The sequence below is a fragment of the Gasterosteus aculeatus genome, chromosome 17, assembly GCF_964276395.1.
Source record: "Gasterosteus aculeatus chromosome 17, fGasAcu3.hap1.1, whole genome shotgun sequence".
Lineage (NCBI taxonomy): Eukaryota > Metazoa > Chordata > Actinopteri > Perciformes > Gasterosteidae > Gasterosteus > Gasterosteus aculeatus.
Genome location: NC_135705.1, coordinates 5710208 through 5733219, shown reverse-complemented (window position 1 = coordinate 5733219; position 23012 = coordinate 5710208). Strand labels below are relative to the sequence as shown.

Below are 23012 nucleotides of genomic sequence, written 5' to 3'. Positions count from 1 at the left end.
TTTATGCGCTGAGGGGAAAGTATTTTGTTGCTCTGAGAAAATAGTAAAAGTCATCCAATAAATGTTTCATGGCCGCTGCTGTGCTGAACTCTAAAGGGTAAAGGGATGGAACAGAGAGCCGCAAAGAGGAAGCTGAAGAAAAGACGTTGCGGACATTACCGGGACACACACACACATAAATATATATATATGTACACAATAAACGTAGAAAAATAATGACAAGTTTTGTGGCAGATGTTGATCTAAGACAAACCTGCCTGCATTGAGTGATACAGTTATTAGCATTGAACTTTATCTATTTATAGGCAGTGATGTGTTAATTAGCGTAACATTCTCGCTGCGAGCGTTGCCTGAAGGGTTGCGCTCTTTACTGATGCGATATTACATGATTTCTGGGTAATTAAGTCCATCAAACGCGCAATGCTTCACTGTTATATGCTGCTACAACTTGGTGCAGCAGAAGTGCAAAGTTTCCTGGAGCTTTTATAGTTTTACCTAATATGAATCAAGAGTCTCAGTGTGTTTTTCAGATCGCTCAAAACAGCATGCGGCTCCTCTGGGCACAAGACTTAATTAAAGCTTAAACCTCCACAAACACAAAGCAACCTTTCCACAAAAGAAAACAGTAACTAAAACGTAGGCCTGTCAAAAGGTTTTTAAAAAATGGACTAATTTAATTTCACATTTTGAAATGTATCAATCGCAATTAATCGCTCCAGAACCGTTCCATGACTTTACCAACGTATCTTGTGGATCTTCAGCAGCTGTATCCTTTTTTTAAACTCATAGTCTCGGCATCGCCACACAATGTTTGTTTTGGATCAAATCAAAGTGCTCTGCAATCGACAGGCCGCAACAGCTGCACCCGCTGTGGGCGGCGTGCGCTGTGCCGAGCTTGAAACCCACATCTTTAATTTGGGATATATGTGGCGAAGTTAATCCCACAGCTGGGGAGAAGTTGAGGAAAACTCCGGATCATTCATTACCCTGCACTCTGCAGACACACACACACACACACACACACATGCGTACATGCATTCATGAACCGACATTTTGCACTCGTGCAAAAGTGCATGTAGAAAATAATGTGAGCACTCTTCAAATGTTAAGAGCTTTATTTAGTCTCATTAATTTAATTAGGGTGCATGTAATTTACAACATGGTGAGGTTTTCTACAGTGACACTCACACGCACACTCACACACTCTGCCCGCCACTCATCAGGCTTTCCCAGCGCTGATGTTCCTCCTCAGGGGCTGTGCTGGATGCCTCATCTCATCCCATCACTCTCCTCGTTCACCGCATCCCCCTCCTCATGTTAAGGCTAAAATATAGTGGCAGAGATTCTCCCCTCCCTTCCCTTCCCTCCTACTCCCTTTTCACCTCACACTTCACTCACAACTACAGCGGGAGGTAGCAAAAAAGGGTAATTTTAGGAAAGATTGAGTTGTAAAGTTTATTGTTGCAAACTAGTTCTTACCTTCGAATAGATGGACACCAAGTAGAAACTTTCTATATTCTGTTATGCGTTATTTGCAGATTCCAATATTTTCAGACTCAATATCTTTCCATGCGATTAATCTTGGCAACTTTCTGTCACTGACTCTTTCCCTCCCTCAAGACTCCAAATGTATTCATGTTGTATTTTTATGCAGTTCCCCAGTTTCACTTTTCCAAAAGTTTTTCTTTTTCAGCCGCGCAAACTTGAGCAAACATTTAACACAAAATAATCCATCATCAGCATCTGTGGACCTAAGACTTATATACAGCAGCTCCATAAAAAACTTTCCATTTTTATTCCACTAATATGTATTCATCACCATTCGCAGACCAGAATGTCTGCTTCAGCATTGAGCACAACTTACTTCTTGAATACCAAAGAGATATTCTTATCAAGCTCTGCAGTTTCCACAAAGAGGTTCTAATTTGGTACATCGCCATTTGCATGAGGATACTTGGATGAAGGAGCGCGAGAACTTGATGCGGCAGCGGGCACTTGTCAAAGTGGAGTGCAGGCGAATAGACGTGCTGAGAGTTAACAGCGGTGACATTTCGCGCGTGTTGTTTTGACTCGAGGCGAGTGTGTCACCGAGCACCGTGTTCCGTCACCGAGACCGAAGAGCAGAGGAGATAGTGAGGGAGAAACAGAGAGGTGGACTTCAGGAGGAGATCAGAGGAGAAGGTAAAAGATGATTCATGAAATGAAAGTAAGGAGCCTGAAAAGATAATTAGCCCACTCATTTGTTATTTAGCAAAGTAAGAGTGTAAACTTTCGAGTGAATGAATGAACCTGATTCCAAAGGTTAGGATTTCTGCTGAGTCACACAAGGTCAGCGTTAGGAGAATAGTTATTGAACACATTTTGAACCAGGTCTGTCTTTAAAAAAAGAAGAAGCCAATTTTGCTTTAACAGGCTGCGTGTCTCTGGCTTCTGTTTCTTTGTAGCTGTATTTGTATGTCATAATAAATGTGTTCGCACAGGTTCCTTTGAATCTCCAAGGAGTCCATTCCTCCTCTCGCCCCGTTCTCTGTCGTCTCCTCATCCCTCTCTCTCCGGGGAGCGTCAGTGATGCAGAAGCAATGTTCTAGCATGCATGAAGAGAAATAGTTTGGGTCGTGTGGGCCAAACAGTCCTGGGGAACAGGATGCGGTTGTGACACCAGAAAGAGCTGCGCCCACTAATGTGAGTCCTTCCCCTCGAGGCCACGTGAAGGACGAAAAGACGAGAGGAAAAAGCAGAGCAAATGCAACTAATATGCAGCAGCAATTCAAAAATGTACTTAAGTATTCACATTTTCTGCTACTTTATACAAAAGATAATAAAATATGATCTATTGTAAACGGGATAACCAGTGAAACGGACTGTCATATTATAATGTATACATTTAAAACATTAACGATTAAAGATGGAATCAAACACACACAAAATCGGTCGATATTTAGTAAATCAAATATTTGATTTTTTATTCAAGAATGTAAAAGAATACAAATTAGAGAGTAAAACATATGACCTGAATACTCTCAATGTAAATCAAATTTCTTGACGTCGTCATGGGGACGGGACACGTGGCAGCAAAGTGCTGTCCCATTCATATTCTATTCACCATTTCAAACCCTCACAGACTCATCTACAAGGTGACCTCACTTAAGTCCCGAAGGGGGTCAGGGGTCAGGGTTTTAGAGGGGTTCTTGGGATTAGGACATCACTCTTCCTGCTATATAAATCACATATATCTCTGCTCTCAAAGCAGTGCTTTTTGTTTTGCTGTGCATAACCTTGTCCTAAACACACCTGGAAACATCTGCTGCAGACGTTAACGTTCTAATGGTTTTGGATTAAGCTGCTGCTGACATTCAGCCGCTTGTTTTGAATTTCAATCCAGAAGTCAAGTTTCCCGGAGTATCACTGTGGACCAACAGTTACTTTTCATTATTACTTGTGCTGTTGCCAGTTGATTGATGTGTTTTCTCGGCCTTGGGGCAGTAAGATATCACAATGGTCTTAAACATTGTTATTTTGCATTCTTCATTTTCTGCGACCACATTGGACATTCATTCTCACACACATTTTTTTAAATTCTTATGGAAAAATAAAATACTACAAAATAGTATCCTCTAGAGAAACAAGTAAAGGGCTGATGGACATCTCCAGCATGCCTGCAAAACTATATTGTCCCCTCATTAAAACATACTGAAAACGTGCTGAGCCTTGGAGAACCGTGTAAGGACAATAAATCCTACCGTGACCTTTCTAAATTGAATGATGGCCCCACTGCTGCATTTTGCTATGCGTTTTTCTGTTTAGATTTATCCATAGATTCTTGGAATTATGTGAACAGCTTTGTTGGGCCACGGACAGTCCTGAGGTCTGTGCGTCCGTCCATCCGATCTTCAGTAATCACGAGCTTTTGAAAAGTAAACTTCAACCGTGCAACATAATAGTTGCACCGAAGGACACCTTGCAGCACTCTGCGTTGGCCTGTAAATGGACTTTAACACTCATTCACAGCCATTTCTCCCACTGTGCACATCTCACATTTAAAACAAAATGTCTCTCGGCATTGAGACAGGCGTGGAGGAAGATGTGGGGAGACAGCAGGGACAACGGTTAGCATACGGTCTGCTTGGAGAGGAGGTTTCAAATGTCGGGGATTGGTTCTGCAATGGTTGTTCTCATTGTTATTATTTAAGTGTAAAGTTTTGACGCATCTTTTCTGTAATCTCTCTAACCTATTCAGCACTTTCGGCCTCCGCCCAGCGGCCTCCAGATCTGGGGTCGGTACGATACATATATTTTCCCTGCCAAATAAATAAATAAATGAATAAATAAGTAAATTTGTTTATGACAAAATGGCTGATAAGAACGAACTCTTAAAACCATCATATTTAAAATAAGCGACGTAGACCTATGCAGCATTAACTGTCTGCGGGTGTGAGTCAGAACTGGAGATTTGTGTTTAATCTGGATTAACGATGGCAAAGAGCCCCCATTGGCCCACAGTTTGTGATTTAATGAAAGTGGGGGAAGAGGTGGGCCCCCTGGTGTGTGCGTGTGTGTGTGTGTGTGTGTGTGTGTGTGCAGGAATGACAGAAATGGAGAGAGAGGAAGAATTTAATAGAGCAAGGGGTGGAGGAGGTGGAGGAGTATGTGCGTGTGTAGTTTGTCCTTTGATTTTTAACAGTGTGTGTCTGCAAACAGCCATTTCACCAGCGCACCACCCTGCAGAGATAAAACCACACAAGGCTCAATTATTTACTGTTTGAAAGGTTTAGGAGAATCGGAGGCGATTAGTCGGGCTTCAACAAAATTGACCCTTTTGTCTTTGAGAGGGCGGCGGGGAGCCATTAGCAAGGGTCACCTCTAATTGGAGCGCATGCCGGTCACGTCGCCGCCTGCAGTCTTCATCAGCTCCTGTTTAATGATGACCAACGATCCGCCGGTGATGAAGGGGAGGGGGGGAGGGGGGGATGATCAGGCAGCGAATGGTCACTTAACGCGTGTGATGTTGTCAGTGTGGGAGGCGGCGGGCCTCACGCTGCGGGTGGTAACAGAAATAGAATTAAGAGAAGATGATTAGCAGCCGTATTTTACCACCGCGACTGAGAATTTTTGTCTTTTGGGGATAATACATTCGAGAGGGGAATCTATCAATCATCCTTAGAACTGTATCTCTAAAGTTATGTTTATAATACTTGGTTCTATTGGCCAAAGATCCGTCATGGATCATGGTGGATCTTAATAATGAAACAGAAAACCTCACATTTGAGAAGCTGTAATTACTGATCTGATTAGTAAATCATCCATGTTGGATCAATTCAGCTACTTTTTATTCACCAAACAATTAATTCAGTAACTGTTTCTGCTGTACAATGAACCCCGAACTGCAAACCATCAACGCTTTTCCCTTCACCCCCTCCAAAAAGATTACACGGTCGACGGTGGCGACACAGCTGGAGTCAGACAGCCGACAACCTGAGACGAGAGCAGCACTCCTGCCGGAGCAACGTCACACGCCGTTTGTGCAAATACACGCCGAATTCCTCAGATTCCGGCAGGCAGGCGGGGGATCAAAGCGCGGAGACATTCCCGTGTGTTAGCTTCACCTGTCACAGCACCTAAACACATCCGTCATGGTCTGCACCCTGGGGGGTCTGTGCACGCACGGAGCTTCATGTTTGAATGGGTTGTGTCAGTTCGGGTTCAAACAACAAAAAACAGTAAAAATTGTATTATTAGAATATCAATTAGGGTTGCATTGTCATTTAATGTTGTCCTATAAAATTGTCTCTCCATTAAGGCACATTGTTATGGAACGGTCCAAAACCATTATTTTAAAGGAAAAGATGAATCCATTCACATTATTCATCAGTAAATGTTTGGTGTTTTTGCTTGAGAAATCTCTAAAGTGTAAATGTGCGTACTACTGGTGTGACAGGTAGCTTCTTGAAATCAGTCTTGACATGCATATAAAAACAGTAATAATGTGTAAATACAGTATGTGTCATTGACGCATACATACTTTGCGAGGGGACATTCAACATCTGCACAAGTTGCTGCGTATCCCTATTCATCTAAAAATACATCTAGTGAACATACCCCCCTCATAACTAAAACTCTTCCTCATTTATTTATGGTCGTACACATTGAACATGTTGAACCGCACATGCAAAAAATGACTAAGAGCATATGTTCATGCGCTGAACCTTCGCTGAAGCGTTATTAAAGCACTTCTGGTTCAAAGCTGTCCCCCTTTCTCCTCATTAAAGGCCGAGTTAATGATGTCTAAGGCAACGCGGTTTCGTGTCATGTGAAGTTCCACTTCGTGCATTAGTCGAACTAATAGAGTGGGAGACTTATCTGGTGCGATACGCCTTTCACCCCAAAGAGGCCAGATGTTCATTCGCCCTAGATTTCACTCTTGCATTCATCTCCCCGCCAAATCTGTCGCGGCTTTTGCGGCTTTGAAACGCTGGTCTCTCATTTCCAGAGATGGGGGGTGTTTGCGCGTTACTACAAACGACTTCTTTGGGTTCCACCGGGGCTTTAAGCGAGTGCGAGTGTGAAGAGGGCTCGTGTTTCCTGTGGGAACTCCTCGCAGAAGAGACGCACCCGGGTAGACGATTCTGGACTCTTAGTTGCTGACAATCCTGAAAAGTGAAATGTGACCTCATTCCTGAGGGCCAAGGTGGAGCCGTGTGGCCCCACAGCTGAGGACTTGTTGAAAGACGAGCGCTTGGCAGGAAACCGGCCTGCTGTGGGATCCGAAGGAGTCACACAAATGCATACAGTGACTTTTCGTATCCCCCACCCCCCCCCCCCCCCGGTCCCCAGAAAGATGATCCCTTCTTTTATATGATCACCACACATCACCTTATCACGTTGAGTCCATAAGTCACACTTGGACGCTGAGTCGTAACATGAGCTGCTTCTTTGTGTTCGGTCCTCGGTTCGACTCGTAAAGTTGTGCCACTGTGCTGCACTCGGGCATCGCGTGCCCCAGATCTGTGGGTGGGAGCGCTGTGAGTCTGTGAGAGAGCGACAGCTGACTAGCTGGGACCAGAGAGGGGGAGGAAGAGGAGGAGGAGGAGGAGGAGGAGGATGGGAGGGTTGGTGGTCAGACAGCAGTCAGCGTCCACTGCTGGGATCCCAGGGGAGACTGAGCCAGAAGAGAAGCGACTAAATCTGCAGCTGTTGTTACACACACACACACACACACACACACACACACACACACACACACACACACACACACACACATACACTCTTTTACACTCTTTTATGGGCAACGCTCAGCGACCTGCCCGTTGAATGTAAAGTTTTAATGTGTTCCTGTGAGAGGGTGTTAAAGGTGAGAGAATATTGATCCGAACACATTTGGCAGCAGTTAAGAGGGAGGATAATCTGTATTTTTACTGTGGGAAAAATGTTCACTTCCCTTACTGAAGGTTGGGGAATATAAGGTGATAGTTCTGGCTCTTTGTTGCATTTGGGCTGACTATCACTTAACACTTAACATGATTATTGTTGTTTGCCAACACAGAGAAGATTGAAAAAGATCATTTATTTGCCTGTTTAGTTGGAACTTGGGAAAGTTTTTGCCAGTTTTGCTTGATAGCTGACCGAATCTAATAGAAGTATTTAATGTACTAATTGATGACTCTATTAATGATTAATCGCACTTTACTTTGTTACATCAGCAACAGTTTCTTCAAACCCTGCAAACTTCAATGGGGGCGATGTAATTAAATGCACTCGCAAAGTGCTCGGGGACTCAGAGATGAACTGACTGATGTGCGTCTCACAGAAAGCACCTGAGAGGTTTAGTGTCACGGAGAGCCGCTGATAAACTGCCGGGCTGCACGGTTCATGTTGCGGTTGTTTATTTATTGAAGAGCCTTCTGGAGTTCTTGTACAGATTTAGAATCAATTTGCGGCAGCCTTGATGCCGAGGCAGTGAGTGACTCACTGGCTTTTGGCCTCGGTGAACCTGTTAGTGATGCAGCTGCACTTTACTGAAGGAAAAAAATAAATAGCTAAAAGCCAAATCTGCTGAGAAGATGCTGATATCTGATAAGTTATCTCAGGAAGAAGATTGCTTGGCTCATCTCCGGAGATCAGCAATAAAAGACTCTATTTAATACACAAAAGTCAAGACACGGAGCAGCATTTCTTCATGAAAACATATTTAATTTACAAAGAGTCACTGACAGTTTCACAGTGCACGTGACACAGAATCACTACTGAAGGTTCGCAGAACCCCGTTAAAGAATATCAACAGTGCAGAAAAATTACACTTAAGACAACTGTAAATAGGAAGAAATCAATGAAACATCTACATACACATAATGTATGAAACTCAGCAGAAACTTCTGCCTGCGTGTGTGTGTGTGTGTGTGTTTGACCATAAATGTACAGTTTGTATTGACCTGAATACTGAGACAACACCATATGGATCGACTCGCCAAGACACTCAAAGACCTAAGGCCTAATCCCTGCTGGCTGTTGATTGGTCTGGGATCCCAGTTAGAACGAAGTTTAGTGAAATGAACCGCTTGTCTTTCATAATGGCAACAAGTTAACGTGTCAGATTGTCTTTGCATAACAGTGGTCCTCTATAGAAACAAAGCATTTTGGAGTTTGAGCTGGCAGTGCCGCGTCCTGAGGGAATCCTGATGCTAATTATTTATTTATGTTCTATTGTTATTATGCTGCATGAAGTAAAACAAACCAACACTGCAACTGTTAATTATGATGATGATAGTTTGTTGTTTAAATACATACACGGTGTTGTTGTTGGTTTCAATGTTTCTGTGACAGAATTATTTATGCAGAATTATCAAAATCATGCGATTTGACGTCGGATGAAATGTTAAGTTATTGCTGCTGTTTGGTGAATGAAAAACATGCACAACGCTCTGTACATCAATCCTGTCTGACTAAGATGGCTCATCCCTGTTACGGTGATGTCTTCGCTGTGTACTGTACATGCACTCACGCAGTATTTCACATCACTGTGATAAATCAGCTCATGCTCAAAGCTTTGAGATTGGACGAGCCGGTTTTTGGATGTTTAGGCTGCGGCGAGGAAGCTTTACATAACGACCAGATGGCCACTCTGGCTCTGCCATCTTTACCCCCCCCCCGTCTCTGTGTGGGCCCACAGTTGACCCAACATGTGCCACGTCTGGCATGGCAGAGAAGAGAAACCAGCACTTTCTAACCTCACCACAGGCCAAACATCGCTGATTACTGAGAAATCGCATAGTTGAATGTGCAATCTCTTGAACTAGACATGCACGGTATTGCTGTGGCGTCTGAGAGGCTTCTTTGAAACCCATTTGAATGAGCGGCTCCTTCCCTGAGCAAGGTGGGTGAGACCGGATTCAGTTAAACCTGAATTTCCACATCTGGAAACAGAAGCGAGCTTGCGACTGTGTTCGGTGGCAGTGCGTTCAGTAACGGCTGTTTGTAGCGTCGCGTATAAAAACTTCAACCATGCAATCCAACAGTTGGTGTTTCTATTCATGGATGCAAAGAAGTGAGACGTGGAGTCGTGCAGCATAGCTGTGAAATGTCTGTGGATTATTTATAAAGATCTGTAATGATGGAGACATTCTGTGAGAGATGTACGGTCTTTTGGGACATCCGTAGAAACCAGTCACACACACACACACACACACACACACACACACACACACACACACACACACACACACACACACACACACACACACACACACACGTCAAAGATGAAAGGTGAATAATACAAAACTTGCAGCATAAGTCTTTAAAAAATGTCTCTAAACTAACTCTCCAGCACACACTCACCGACGCAGACACACGCACCAGACAAGATTTAGGTTTTTAGGATTGTCAGACAACATCTTGCCTTGAGCATCTCGTTGTGGGTTCCGAAGTTCATCGGTTCATTTTTAGAAGATAACTGTATCCAAGTCTGTCTTTCATTCAACCATTCAACCCCCCCCCCCCCGCCTCCAGTAAAGCCCCACAGCCCACCTGCACCTGTCACTCACTCCGTTTGGCATCACTGGCAGTCTGTTGGCTGTCAGACCCACACAGCTGTGTTGTAGTCAAACAAGGGCTGCATTTTCTCCAAACCCGTCTCTGGCTGTCTCCTGTCCAAATACATCCCAGCAAACGGCTGCTGGTGGAACTGGGGGAAGTGGTGCTGCTGGTTCTTCTCTTCTTCTGCTAGATGGGAACACGACCTGCCTTTGCCCTGCTGTCCGCTTGCCCAGAAGGGCAGGTAGAAGCTGCCTTTCGAACTTTTGGGAGCCCCTTTCTTTGGCCTCTTGAGGAGGTCTCCCTCCGGCAGCTCGGGAGCCATCCAGCCGGGCCTCTCCTTGAGCAGCTTGTCCCTGTCGGGTCGGACGCCGCGCAGGAACTTCTTGAAGATGTTTGTGGTTAAGGAGAACTTCTTGCAGATCTCCTGCGAGCGGCTGAGGCGGAGAGGGTGAGCCGGGGTGTCCGGTCGGTCGGCCCCTCCGTCCTCTATTCTCTTCCTCGCCTCCTCTTCTCCGCCCTCCTCCCTCTCCACTTCGGGCAGGTCCAGCCAGTTGCCCACCAGGTCGGCGAAGACGTTGTCGCCCAGCACCAAAGGTTGGCGGTTGCGGACGCGGCTCATGAGCGACGAAGTCCAGTCGCCGGCGTCGTCCGCGCTGTCCCGGGAGTAGTCGCTGTCCAACGAAGGGCCTTCTCTGGAGAGGCTGTACAGGATCCCCGGCAGGTCCGCTGCCTGAGCCCGACGGGGGGCCTGCGGCTGAGCGCAGGGCTCCGTCGGAGGGTTTCCCACCGTCGGCCCATAGAAATCCACCTGCGGTGCGGAGTAGCCCGACCACCTCTTGGGTATAGACTCGAGGTCATTCTCGCTTCCATGTCCCTCGCTCTCACTTTCGAGGCTGGACGCCGAGGAAGACGAGGTTCCCACGCTGCTTCTGTTCCGGGGGAGGGTCCTGTCACCTCGGCAGAAGGCGTTTCTGCTCTGCAGAGACGGGCTGGCGCTCTGCATCGGGCTCGGGCTGAGCCCCTCGCTCTGTCCAAAGCAGGACCCTTGACCCTCGAACGAGGTGGAAGCCGCTGGGGCCGACGCTGCGGGAGGAGCCGGACGTGCGAGTCCTCGGTTGACGGGCCGACCTGAAACGTCGAGGTTTTCCAGCGCTGTCTGAACCTGAAGGAGCTTGAGTTCCTGGAGGGCTCCCATCATTGAATTCATCTGAGCGTGGAGGCCATCTCCGGCTTCTTTCATACACAGCTGCAGGGAGACGGAGAGAAGAAGACATGATGAGAGACAAAGAAGAAATGTAAATACACTTTAATTTAAAAGACCTTGTCGAGGTCGTCAACTCCTTCCTTTCGCTCCTCAGGACACACCGGAGGTTCATTCGCTGCCCCCCCTTCTTTTCATCATTTTTGTCAGCGGCTGCACAATTACATACCTTCAACTGGCATTATTAAAAGCATTACATTCATGTCTTCATGGGAAAACACAGTCTTGCGGTTTGCCTGAGTGTCTGTTCAGGCTGGGCACCTTGTTTAGTCATGGGTTATGTGACCTAGTTTGGGATGACGGTCCAGCGTCCCATATGGCCTCAGCATGAGACTGGATCCAACCCATGAGAGCCGTGAAACAGACAAGCCATCCACCCTTTTCTCTATTTGACTCATTTTTCTATCTCCATTTCCCATCCACTTACTTTAATCCATATTTGCTCTTTGCTCTGGGCTCTTTGTCACCACTCGTGCTTCCTTCTGTGCAGCAGTGATACGCTCTGCTTTCATCCTCCTCCTCCTCCTCTCCGCTCTGCTCTCATCTGTTCAAGGGCCCATGTCATGTGATCCTAGACTAACCGTTTGTCCTGAGGGCAGACAGAACGCCCACGGGCCGCATCCTGACCCGTGTCTCAACTTGTAGTCTCGAACCCGTTTGACCCAGACCTTTTCAGTTGTTCTCTTGACACAACAGCGGGTTTATCTCCCTCTAAAAACATGCTCACATTTTCCAATGAAGCAACTGATTGAGGACTAAATCCCTCCGTTGAGGCCTCCTTTCTTTGAATGAATAAAACGTCTGTGGGAAGGTGAGAGGAAGCATGCCAGGAATTTTGAAAACGTGCTGCAGTCTGTGGGAACTGGTTGTGTGATCGACGCTTCTTTTCCCTTCATACCGACCCGCCTGTCAAGATCTGTCCGTTAAACCGCAACGACACAGATAACTAAACATGAATGCAGTGTATTACACACTAAACAGGCCTCTATTATGAGAACGGGAAAAAAAACATGAAATGTCACCTGAAAATGAAGTTATTCTATCACATCTTTAGAATTGGAACCGGACCCTTACCTTCTATAGAGCCACAGAGTAATAAGTATCCCTGTCTGTCCCCCTGTTGGTCGACACCTCTGCCAGCTCGTCACCGTCTCTCACCTTTCAAACGGATCTGTCTGGCGGACTCTATATGTATCGCTCTCCAATGGGGGGACAGCGCTCGGCGTGACAGCCAATCAGCGTTGGCCGTCTAGACTGTAATTCCCAAACGTTGGCGGAGGGAGGGGAAGGCTGGTGGGCCTGGAGGGGGGGGGGGGTCACTCATGCGTAAACGGACCAACAATGAGAGGAGCAAGAAGGCAGATTGCAAGTGAGAGGGACGGTGAGAGTCAGCCGGCTGAGTGAGGATGGGAGGCCAAAGGGGGAGGAGGAGCGGGGGGGCTTGTGTGTGTGATGGGTGGGGATCCTTCGCCATATGTTTAAATGTCCAAGAGAAAACTGTTGTTGGATTTAATTATGGATGACACCATAGTAACACATGATGGGGGGGTGTAACATAATCAGGCTGTGATAGTTAATCTTGAGGGAGCATTGATTGTGTCGCCCCCCAGGGTGGGAAAAGTCCCCACCTCGGACAACTGGCAACAAAAGAAACTAATAAGTACTGTGAGAGAAGGGACTGTTGCAGAATTATGCTTTTCTGGGAAACACGCATATGTTATTCATTGGAAAAAAAATCTTAATCTCTAAAATAGGAATATAGCCATGAGAAAGACAAATGTGACTTTCTTTGGTGTTGGCGTAGACAGTTTGCCAGTCAGTTGGCCTCTTCACCACTTTGGTCCAAGCATAAAGCTGGCTTTGGTGTTTTTGATGAAGATTCCAATCTCCCCTTGAGAATAAGTCATTTCCACTTTAATAATCAAGCCCAACATTCAGGTTGAACGTTTATTTCGTGAACACTTCCAATACCTCGCACCGTTACCCTAAAACCTTTCTGGGTGAAAGCGCTCTGCTCATCGCCAACACACGGCTGAGTAGGTACACGGGGGCGTCAACGGCCTCTGAGATCACATAATAAGCCCAGCAATGCACATGCCGGGAACAAAAGCCTCCGAGCTTCCCGTTGTATCTCTAAATTAGGCAGAGAAGGTACACGTGATTAGCACAATCAGGTTGTCTCCCGTCTCTGTGCCTTCCACATATGGCTGACTTCAGTAGCTGTAATTGGCTGCGTCCTGGGAGCGGCTTGCAGAGAGTCCGTAATTACGGTTTACTTTCCTCCACATCAAAGGTCAACGAGTCTGGAGACAAGATGACGTGCAGAATTATGTATTGTCGCAACATCTTTATAGAGGCAGACATGTGGCTTCAGGGAAGCTCATGCAGGGATCAGCTGAGGGATTAACACACTCTGAGCTGCTGGGGAAATCTGGACCACTTAAATGTATTATATCTGATTTTGAAATATTCTCTGCAGTCTAAAAGGGTCTCACCTATTTGCACAGGCTACACCTTTTAACACTTACATGCAACTTTCCCATTATTCCCAAAAATACAGGCGTTTCCGTGAGTTGTTTACTGGCATTTCTATTCAGAGGCTACATTAATAATTCACATTGTGCCCTGCGGAACAAACAGAAGAACAGTAGACTAAACCCGATTATTCCACCTCCACCATACAAACTCAGTGCAATGCACTGGTGCCATTTCAAGGCTGAACTTTGTGGCCCAAATACGTCAGCCTTTCCAGCCTTCATTCTGCCGCCTGCTTGGGAATGCAAAAAGCGACTTTTAAAAAAAGGGTCCCGCAGCGGTTTCTAGTCTAAACAATGTGTGAATCAGCTCAGAACGTCATTAGGACAAAGACACTGTCTAATCTAATTAGATAAAATAAGTGGGGTGAAATTGTTGCTGCGGGAAATGGTTCTACTTCAGTATTTTTAAATTTAGTTCAATCTTCTTTCGCACTTAAGCCTCCAACTACTTCAGCAATTTAATCAAGTCTTTTCAAAGATAAATAAATAAATAAATATATATATTTTAATAAAGCCAACCGGCTGAATGGATGAAAGAAAGATGGACTGGATGTCCACATCCTGCCCCTTCTTACCCCACAACATGGCCGCAGCAATGCCGCCCAACCGGACATAACAGGCAATTAGAGGTTGAATGCTCCAAAGTGTACAAACAATTGCTGGCAGTCTTGGATCAATGTTGAATGGAGGCTTATCAAAATCTTCTGCCCATTTTAATCCAACAAAGGAATTAAATTGATTGGTGATTCTTCATTTCGTACGTCAGGGGTCCGTGACATGCAGCTGCTTTCATGAAGCATTCAATATGCACGCGAGGGCAATAAATACCAACAAGTATGAATAAATCAATGCTCCTCCTCTGCTGTCTACTGAGATCAAGCGCTCTGCCTTCATTGCAGCTCTCGATACCTCCCACAAATACATTCGCCGTGCAAACGCACTGAGCTCACACATCCGAACACGCCTTGCTTCAATGAACTTTTTACAAGGCATGCAGGTGTGTGCTGTGTTGTTTTTTCCTCGTACACACCGAAGGTATTGTTAGATGAGAAATAAACACGCCAACCAGAACTCAGGAATAAATCTGTGCTCTATTCCGGCTGTGAAATACGGACTATTCACCGTTGTTGTTTATCTGTTATTGGCCGCTGGGTGAGGAAGGCCAAGGTTATCAGGACCCAAAAGGCCCTCCTGTTTAGAAGGAGCAGGCCAGCGGCTAGTCTGCTCCACCCTCCCCTCACCCCCACCTCCACCCCTAATTAAAAATGAATGGTGGGCTGTTTTGGTCAAGGACAGAAATGGGGTCTCTGTCCAGGGGTGACACAGAGGGGGCCTCTGTGACCGAGCTGCTGGACGCGCCGTGGAGCGCCTGGAGGCCGCAATCAACAGGGCAATAAAGCTGTAAAGCATTCGCCGAAAAACAAGAAGTGACTGCACACATGGCAATGAATGCCTCTTTGACCAAAAACGGTACATGTTGCCACCGTTTGGTCCGAATGTCCTCAGGGCCACGTTCAGAGGAAGAAAGTGTAAATAATGTTCAATAAAAAGCGTAGCGGTCATGACACATGGGATGTTAATTATAGACACCCATATATCTCACCCGACCGTTATACTTGTTATATTTAATGTGTTGATACGCTTGAATTCCTCTGGTGGCGCTTACAGTCTCAATTAAAAACATTCAATAGCGACAACCCCTTTCAGAAACAGTGTGCCGGTTGTCTTGGGGGAATATAAAAAGCCCCTTTAGCCCCTGTGTGCATCACTGTATGTCAGTAAAATGTCAGACACGTTCTGCCCCATTCCCGGCTTCACACCAATGAAGTCAATGGTTTTTTTTCCAAACATGACCGTGACCTTTCAATATAAAGCATGTGTTTTGATTTATTAACCTGTTTTACTGTTACAAACGGTTTAGGACGCCACAAACACTGTGCTGCTGTGCTCAGGAGGCTCAGGAAGACTCGGGTCCTCGGTACTCATCTTTGAATAGCGTGAATATCGTCTGGGATTCAAATCCATTTTCCTCCTGGCTGAAAATGCTCAGCGGAAGCAAATAAATGCTCCATGCACCCGGTGGAAGACACGGCCAACTCTCCCGCCCACAGTTGTAGCACCAAGTGTGACGTTCATTTTGCAGAGACTCCAGATAGTCACCCCCCCCCCCCCCAGTCTGACAGCAAAAGCTTGAGTGATGAGTGGCAGAATTATAATGCAGCATTTATCGCCACTTTAATGTATTTATTGGGAGGGAATAGGACTCCATAGGCCCAAATCTAAGCTAGTCGTTTTGTTTTTTCTACTTTTAGCAGATTTTTTAAGGAAAAACAAAATATATTATTGATCCACTCCACTATCCGCTGCATATGTCAATGAGCATCTTTACCATTACATTTTCTCCACGACAACTTTATATGGTGATTATTTCTCATTATTCTCATGAAAACTTGTTGCCCCCAAGTGGCCAAAAAACCCGATTGGTATTCCCTTAAAAAATTCTACAACAGATCTTAGTGGCAGAACACTCCCAAAAAATCCAATTTGTTTTGGCCAGATAAAGCAATAACCTGAAACAAAATCTCATTTGGAGGCTCCAAAGACACGCACCAAAGCCGATAACAACAAATCCACCGTTATTTCTTCAAATAACATCGTAATAAAGCAGGTTCTGCGCACACGGTCTCATAATGACAAACAGGCTTCGTAAAAGCCATCTCAAACACAACGATCGCCCGCGCAAAACCCTGCAGCTGCCACTCTGAGCGAGGCCAATTTTAGCTGAAGGGGAAGGAAGGGCAGGTTGGAGAGCAGGAGCCACGAGGGAGCCACCAAACAAACGGGCCTAAAGTTATACCACTACACTGCTTTGTTTTACGTGTCGTTCTCTGACACCGCACCCTAAAGGTAACAAAGAACGAGCACTGTATTTTTCCCAGATTTCATGACCTCATGCCTGCTGGCTTTGGTGTTGAATTCCAAGCCGACAGTTGTGTTTTTGAAATGCGCCTCGGGTGTGAGAGGGATGGAGGAGTGTGATGCATGTGAAAATCGGCTCCAGCGGTGGGATGACACCAAAAGGTTTGACTTACGGCTTCGGTCTCCGAAATGCAGGTGTGAACCCTGCATTTAGACGAGATGACTCGGAGACGCGTCAGCGTTTGTAGCGAGCAGGCCGGAAAGGCTTTACTTGGTGACTCTTTGCTGCGAATAATGAGTCATGCATGAGCTTAAAAATATTTCATTGTTACCATTATATCCTTGGGACTTCTAAGGAGCCGGTACAAAGTGGAGCTAACAGCTTGTTGACAAACTCTATTTTCAGATACACTGGAAGTGACTTGGAAACTGAGCCGACAGCTTTGAGGTTTAGCATCGCTGGCACGCTGGATGTGGTCAGCAGTAAGAACAAATAGCCGCAGACCTCGTCGGGTCAAGGGTCAAATGTTCCAGTGTGACCTTACACTGCCCCACACAGACTGCCAGGCTCACGTTACAATAACTCTCCAAACACTGCAAAGTAAACCACAGGGTGCACAATTGAAGAACCATACAAGTGTTCATGTTTTTTTCACATCACGAGGACTGAAAAACGTGCTGTACAGTTTTGGCTATTTGGATGCATTTTTGCATCTATTCCTGGCAGCAACTATAATGTGCTTGCGAATTGCTTTTGTTTTTCAAAATAGGTTCAAGTATAAGAACATACTTTTCTTGGGAACTTTGGTAAGCATAAAGCGAGAAACATCGCTGTAAAAAGAAGACAATCCCGGGTGACATTTGCCCAGCTGGTCATTACAGAACAGAAAAGCAGCATATTCATTTGTGTTGTTCATGTAAAAAAGCGGAAAAGTAGACTTGCAGTGTCATTTATTAAGCATTAGGGCACGATTAGGGATAAATATCCACCCGTCTCAAACATGAACACATAAAGTGAAATAAAACGGCAATTCAATCTGACCGGCTCATTGAATCTTGCCTTAATAGTGCAGTTAATTCACTTAACATCACGTCTGCACTGATTATTATCAAACCTATTATAGTACTGGTAATATGCTGCCCTCAAATTATTCTTGATGATGTACCATGTCACTCATTTAACTGAGTCTTGTATGCGAGATTACAGCCGACTGATTTTTATAGAGACGACTGGAACACGATGTCGTCCCAAACACAGCAGCTTGATCCCCCCAAAAATCGCTCATCTGATATCTGAGGATTTTCCGCTTGTTGGGCGTTTGTGAACTGTGCACTGCAGATGGAGCCGGTCTCCGCTGGGCAACGGATGAAACATCCGTCACAGTGGAAAAGAAAAGTGACAACCTTGGCATGGACGCCCCTCGTTTTCTCTGAGCAGCAGCTTGAATCCCACATGGTCCTTTGCAGGGGGATCCATGAGCGGCATCTGTTTCATCCCCTCTTTCTATCCCATCCGACGACATGTTCTGCTGGCAGCATCGACTCCCCTTAAGATGCCACTTTGCCAATTCAAAGAAGCCACCGAGCAGATCGTGTTGGGAGACGCGCAGCCATACGAGGCTTTTCTCCCAGTGATTCCAAGTGAACTCTGTGCCAGTTAAGGCTCCTTTTGAAACCTCCTTTTGTCACTGACAAGTGATTTGGGCGGCGTGAGGGTGCAGCGTCCAGATTGTGCTCTCAAATGTCAAGGACGGGGCTGAGAGATTGCACTTTAAATGTGCCAGCGTGAAGCATATTTGTTTATTATATGACGGGAGACGTGAGCATATTAGATAGCGGGGACTCACAAATTGATTTATGGCATTGGATGTGATGAAACTCCCCGTGACTGCAAATTTCACTCACACTTCATTGCAGCGCGACTTGCCAGCAGCCGACGATTACTGACTTTTATTTATTATTATCAATGGTTAATCTGTTTATTTTTAGATTAATTCATTACTTGCTGTGTGTTCAAAATGTCTATTGCAGGTTTCTAGGGTGAAATCTTCCAATATCTATTTTTTTTTTTTCAGTTTACAATGATATTAAAAGCACTAAATCACCACATTCTAAAGATCCAGAGCCAGAAAACTCCCGTTGGTGCCACAAAGTGAACAAACGTCTGGTCACTAACCAACCAATCTCCAGTCCAATGCAAACCAGGATTAAGTGAATCTTAAAACTAAGTCTGATTAAGTCTTCCTTGAGAGAAGGGAAGAAACTGTGTCGCTCATTAAGATTTAAAACATCTGTCCCAGATGGAGCACAGCGAGAAGAGGAGGATGAGGAGGAAATGTACATGCCTCTGGTCTGCTCAAAGCTTTAAGCCTTAAGATTAACGGGGTAAAAAAAAACGAAATACACATGCACCCCCCCCCCAAATTAAGCTGAAAAACTTCATTTAATATAGGAATTCATTTGATTTTTCCCCTCATTTTTTTGCGCTCATGTGCACATCGAAAGTGCCACATTGCAATATGAACATTACAAAGTGGAACCACATCTGCTGATCGCAGTAGAAGTGGAGTAGATAGAACGGAACGTACCAGCTCCTGCTTCAGTCGCCTCAGACACGCGTCCATGTTTTTGCACTCTGGTTTGGAGAGCCGCTGTTCCATTTTTTGTTGCTGTTGTTGTTGTTGTTGTTGTTGTTGTTGATGAAAATACCAGAATTTCAGAAGAAGCGCGTCGTCTGTCGCCGCTCGAGCATGACCGCGCGAGCTTCCTGCCGGGCAGGCGGATTAAAACTGCGCTCCGGCGGAGAGCGCGAGACGACTCCGCGATCGGAGATGCGCAAAACCAGCTGAGGAATGCGCGCGCGCGCGGCTCGTGACTCAAATCCTGTAATCACAAAAAAAAAAACTGATGACGAAAAAACGTGTTTACTCCAAACACGTCAATGAGCTCCTTCTTGTGGCTGCATCGGTCCGTGTGCGCGTCTCGGTGGCTGCTGTCACGCGCGTGTGCGTGTGCGCGCGCGCGTGTGTGTTGCTCAGCACGTTTTCCTCCTCTGCTTATTCCCCCATTCAAGAGGAGCGCTTGTATGTTGCCCATCCAACATCGTCCAATGAAGGACTAACTAACACCCATAAGCCCCGATTCGAGTCCACTGCAGCTTGCAATGATGATGATGATGAAACATCTGGACGTATTTGAATCAAGGTGGAAGCAATATTTGGGAACTGAAAGAGCACAAGATCAGGAAAGTAAACATCTAAACGTCCCATAAGACTGTGTAGAATATGGATTCTGGAGACGCTGTTGCAGATCATTGGCCTGCAGGAGGAAGTTTGAGGAGGATGTGAGTAAAAGAGACCAGATGTGTCATGAAACTGCCCGTTGGGCCAGTTTCCTGGCCAACTGTGCTGTGGTCAGAGAGGAAACACCTGAGCCGCAGGCTTTTGTTGCGTGACCCGGATAAAATGCTTTTTCAGCAAAGGAAGGAAAAGTTGCATACAGAGGTTGACTGTTAATCCCTCCCTCACAATATAGAATTGTCATTACATGAGATGTAATCAATGACGTGAAGACAAACACAATTCACTGCATCTCATCCGATCCGACTGTATCAGGTTGGTTTTACTAAATGATGGCGGGAAAAAAAAAAAGAAGAAAGAACTTTCATGATTTGAGAACTTTCTCTTCTTTAGAAAATATTAATCCAAAAGCTCAAACAGACTCAAAAGATATCAGCTCAGTAGTGCAAAAACAGATGAGGTAGACAGTGAAATGTGCAGTCCGTGGGTTTACACATAATGCATGCCATACATGTCCAGTGAAGACGTAAGTCAACCGTCAGGAGACTTGGTGCCCTCGGACATTCGTCTGTCATCTGGAAACTTTCCTGTCAGTCCCGATGTTTGTTATTGTTTGTTACCAGAGAAAGAGAGAAAACCTCATCTCAGATTCCCAAAGCACTGAAAGAAAGACAAGGGAAGAAAATCCTCTGAGGATCACTGAACTTTTGACAGAGAGGAAGATATTTGCACGTGTTATTTGGATATATTCAGAATATATATAGAGTTCTCTGCTGTGTTCTTACAGCCAGTTTCTGTCCCTTGTGTCTGTTCAGTGTTATTCCGAGTGCAGCTTTTTTCTTTCAATTGTTTTATTAATAACCTCAAAGAGAAAACCTTTTGAATGTCTCCTTTCCCAAATCTGACCATTTGATGATGATGCAGCAGTTACATCTTCACCGGTCGGCAGCGAGAGGATGAGTTCTGGGTCTAATTTAAAGTTCAGCTTTGCGATTCGGAACAATTTCCCCACAAATGTGACCTCCGACCTGCAGCTGCTTTTCCTGCATGTGTCCACTTCCTCCCAGCTGTCAGCGTGCCCTTACTGGATAAGGAAGCGTCTCCTCAGATCACTCTGCACTGCAACACACAGTCGGTAAATGGAGCGGCAACAACTGTTTGACTAAATCTGCTGACTGGTAAATGTTAAATACAGAACATAGACATATCTGGACTGTGTTTGAAGGGGCATCAGGTGTTTTAACGCTTTCACTGCATGCGTGACAGCGGTTATCTATTGGTCTTACGTCATGTCTCGGCACTGAAGTAGTGAGAATAATTGAATAGAAGAGGACGTGCTTTCTTGTCTCTAGATTTGAAAGGAAACAGGAGCTCTGTGAGGATGCAATGTTTTCCTGTCAATGAAACGCAGCCATTTCCAAACTGTCAGTCCCATGAAATGTCTTTATTTCATCATGTTTTATGATATGTTCCCTTTTCCCACAGCAAACTGATGAAAAAATGATAACGGGCTGAGTTATGACTTTAGTACTTTGCATTGCATCATTAGTTAAATATATCAGATTGCTTGGGAGGTGGCAACAGATCAAATACATAATGTAACATGTTATTAGAGTTTAACTAATATTAAACCAAGTGAATTAGAATTATTAATTAAGTAATTAACAAATTAATTGTTCAAGTTATTTGTGCAATGTTTCTTGATTAAATATCTTTATTTATTAGAGTGTTGGTTGAACAAAAGAAGATTACTGCTTCACCAGTTGCAAGAATAACTTCATGCTCACATAAATACACATGCGGTTCTAATGAAATCTGCGATTTCCATATTGGGTCACAATGTAGTGATTATTCAGATTATTTACCTTTGGTTCAACATCACGTATTTTCTTTTCTTCTTTACAGTCTATTTTTAAGCCAACTCAGTATTTTGCCAAAGCTGTTAGTACGCCGCCACCTAAAGGTCAGATTGTGTCTCCACGGAACTTTCTGTGTTAAAGTGTAAACCAAAGCCTTTGGTTTGAATCCGGTTATTCGGTTGCATGTCAATCCCGAACTATCTCGCCCCTCGTTTCCTGTCACACGTCTACTGTCAGTTCTCAAATCAAGGCGTGACAAAGTTGTGTTTGCAATGCATTGCGTCACAGTTTGGAGGCCGTTTGTTCTTTGGTAATGCGCTTTCATATACAGTAAACATCCTCACTCACCGTCCATGTTATTTGATACATTTTGGCTGTGCACCGCGTTTTATATCCAGACTGAATCAGTCAGTCTGTGTGAGTCATGCAGCTCCTCCGTGTGAAGACACACGAGGCAGACAACCACTAATGATGTCACCTGCTGTGAGAGGTAGGAGTGCGTTGTGTGGCGTGCAATGAGCTCACTGCACCACCTGCTCAAACACATGAAAGTGGTATTTAAGAGATGCGTCAGACACAACTCCCCTCTGACTTTGTGCATCACGTTATGTCGAGCAGTTAGATGTTGCTTTTGATGGATGTTCTCTTCCTCAGCCTTTGCTGAGCTTCGTGTTCACCGAACTAGTTTGATCGCATAATGTTATTTTGTGTCGTATTGAAGTTAATAGAAAGTCAGGATTGCATTAGCTCCAAATATAATTTTCTATAGGGAGAAGTATTATGAGTATACTTTACATTGCTATACATATACAAGGATTAATCATTAAAATGTGATAGATACAGGGAGAAATTGTATTTCCAATGTCAAATAAAAAAGGTTCATTACAAAGTTGTGACACAAATCAGTACTCTTGTTTGGGGTTTTTGCAGAGAATGAAACTGTGATGTTTAACAGAAAGCCAAAGTTATAAATAGCAGTTCTTAAAAGACACATTGCTGTTATAGTTAATCACTGAATTAGTCTTTAACTAAACATGTTTGATGAGGACGAATTTTCAAATCCCGTACTGATAGTAAAATGCGTAAGATGAAGAGGAATTAAGTTAATGTA

The 23012-nt window shown here is 44.9% G+C and overlaps 1 protein-coding gene across 3 annotated transcripts; it reads right to left on the bottom strand.

The window, feature by feature from the left end:
* Window positions 1-8166: 8166 nt before the first annotated feature.
* On the bottom strand, window positions 8167-19908 carry inka2 (inka box actin regulator 2). 3 transcript variants are annotated; one of them, XM_040203623.2, is made up of 2 exons: window positions 19332-19908; window positions 8167-11272 (listed from the first exon to the last, which is right to left on the bottom strand). In XM_040203623.2, the coding sequence occupies exons 1-2, from the start codon at window positions 19401-19403 to the stop codon at window positions 10067-10069; spliced, it is 1278 nt and encodes a 425-aa protein (XP_040059557.2). In that variant the 5' UTR covers window positions 19404-19908; the 3' UTR covers window positions 8167-10066. The 3 variants fall into 3 exon arrangements, with proteins under 3 accessions (XP_040059557.2, XP_040059558.2, XP_077947864.1); XM_040203624.2 differs by lacking the exon at window positions 19332-19908 and adding an exon at window positions 12362-12472; XM_078091738.1 differs by lacking the exon at window positions 19332-19908 and adding an exon at window positions 11715-11840.
* Between the last annotated feature and the right edge of the window lie 3104 nt (window positions 19909-23012).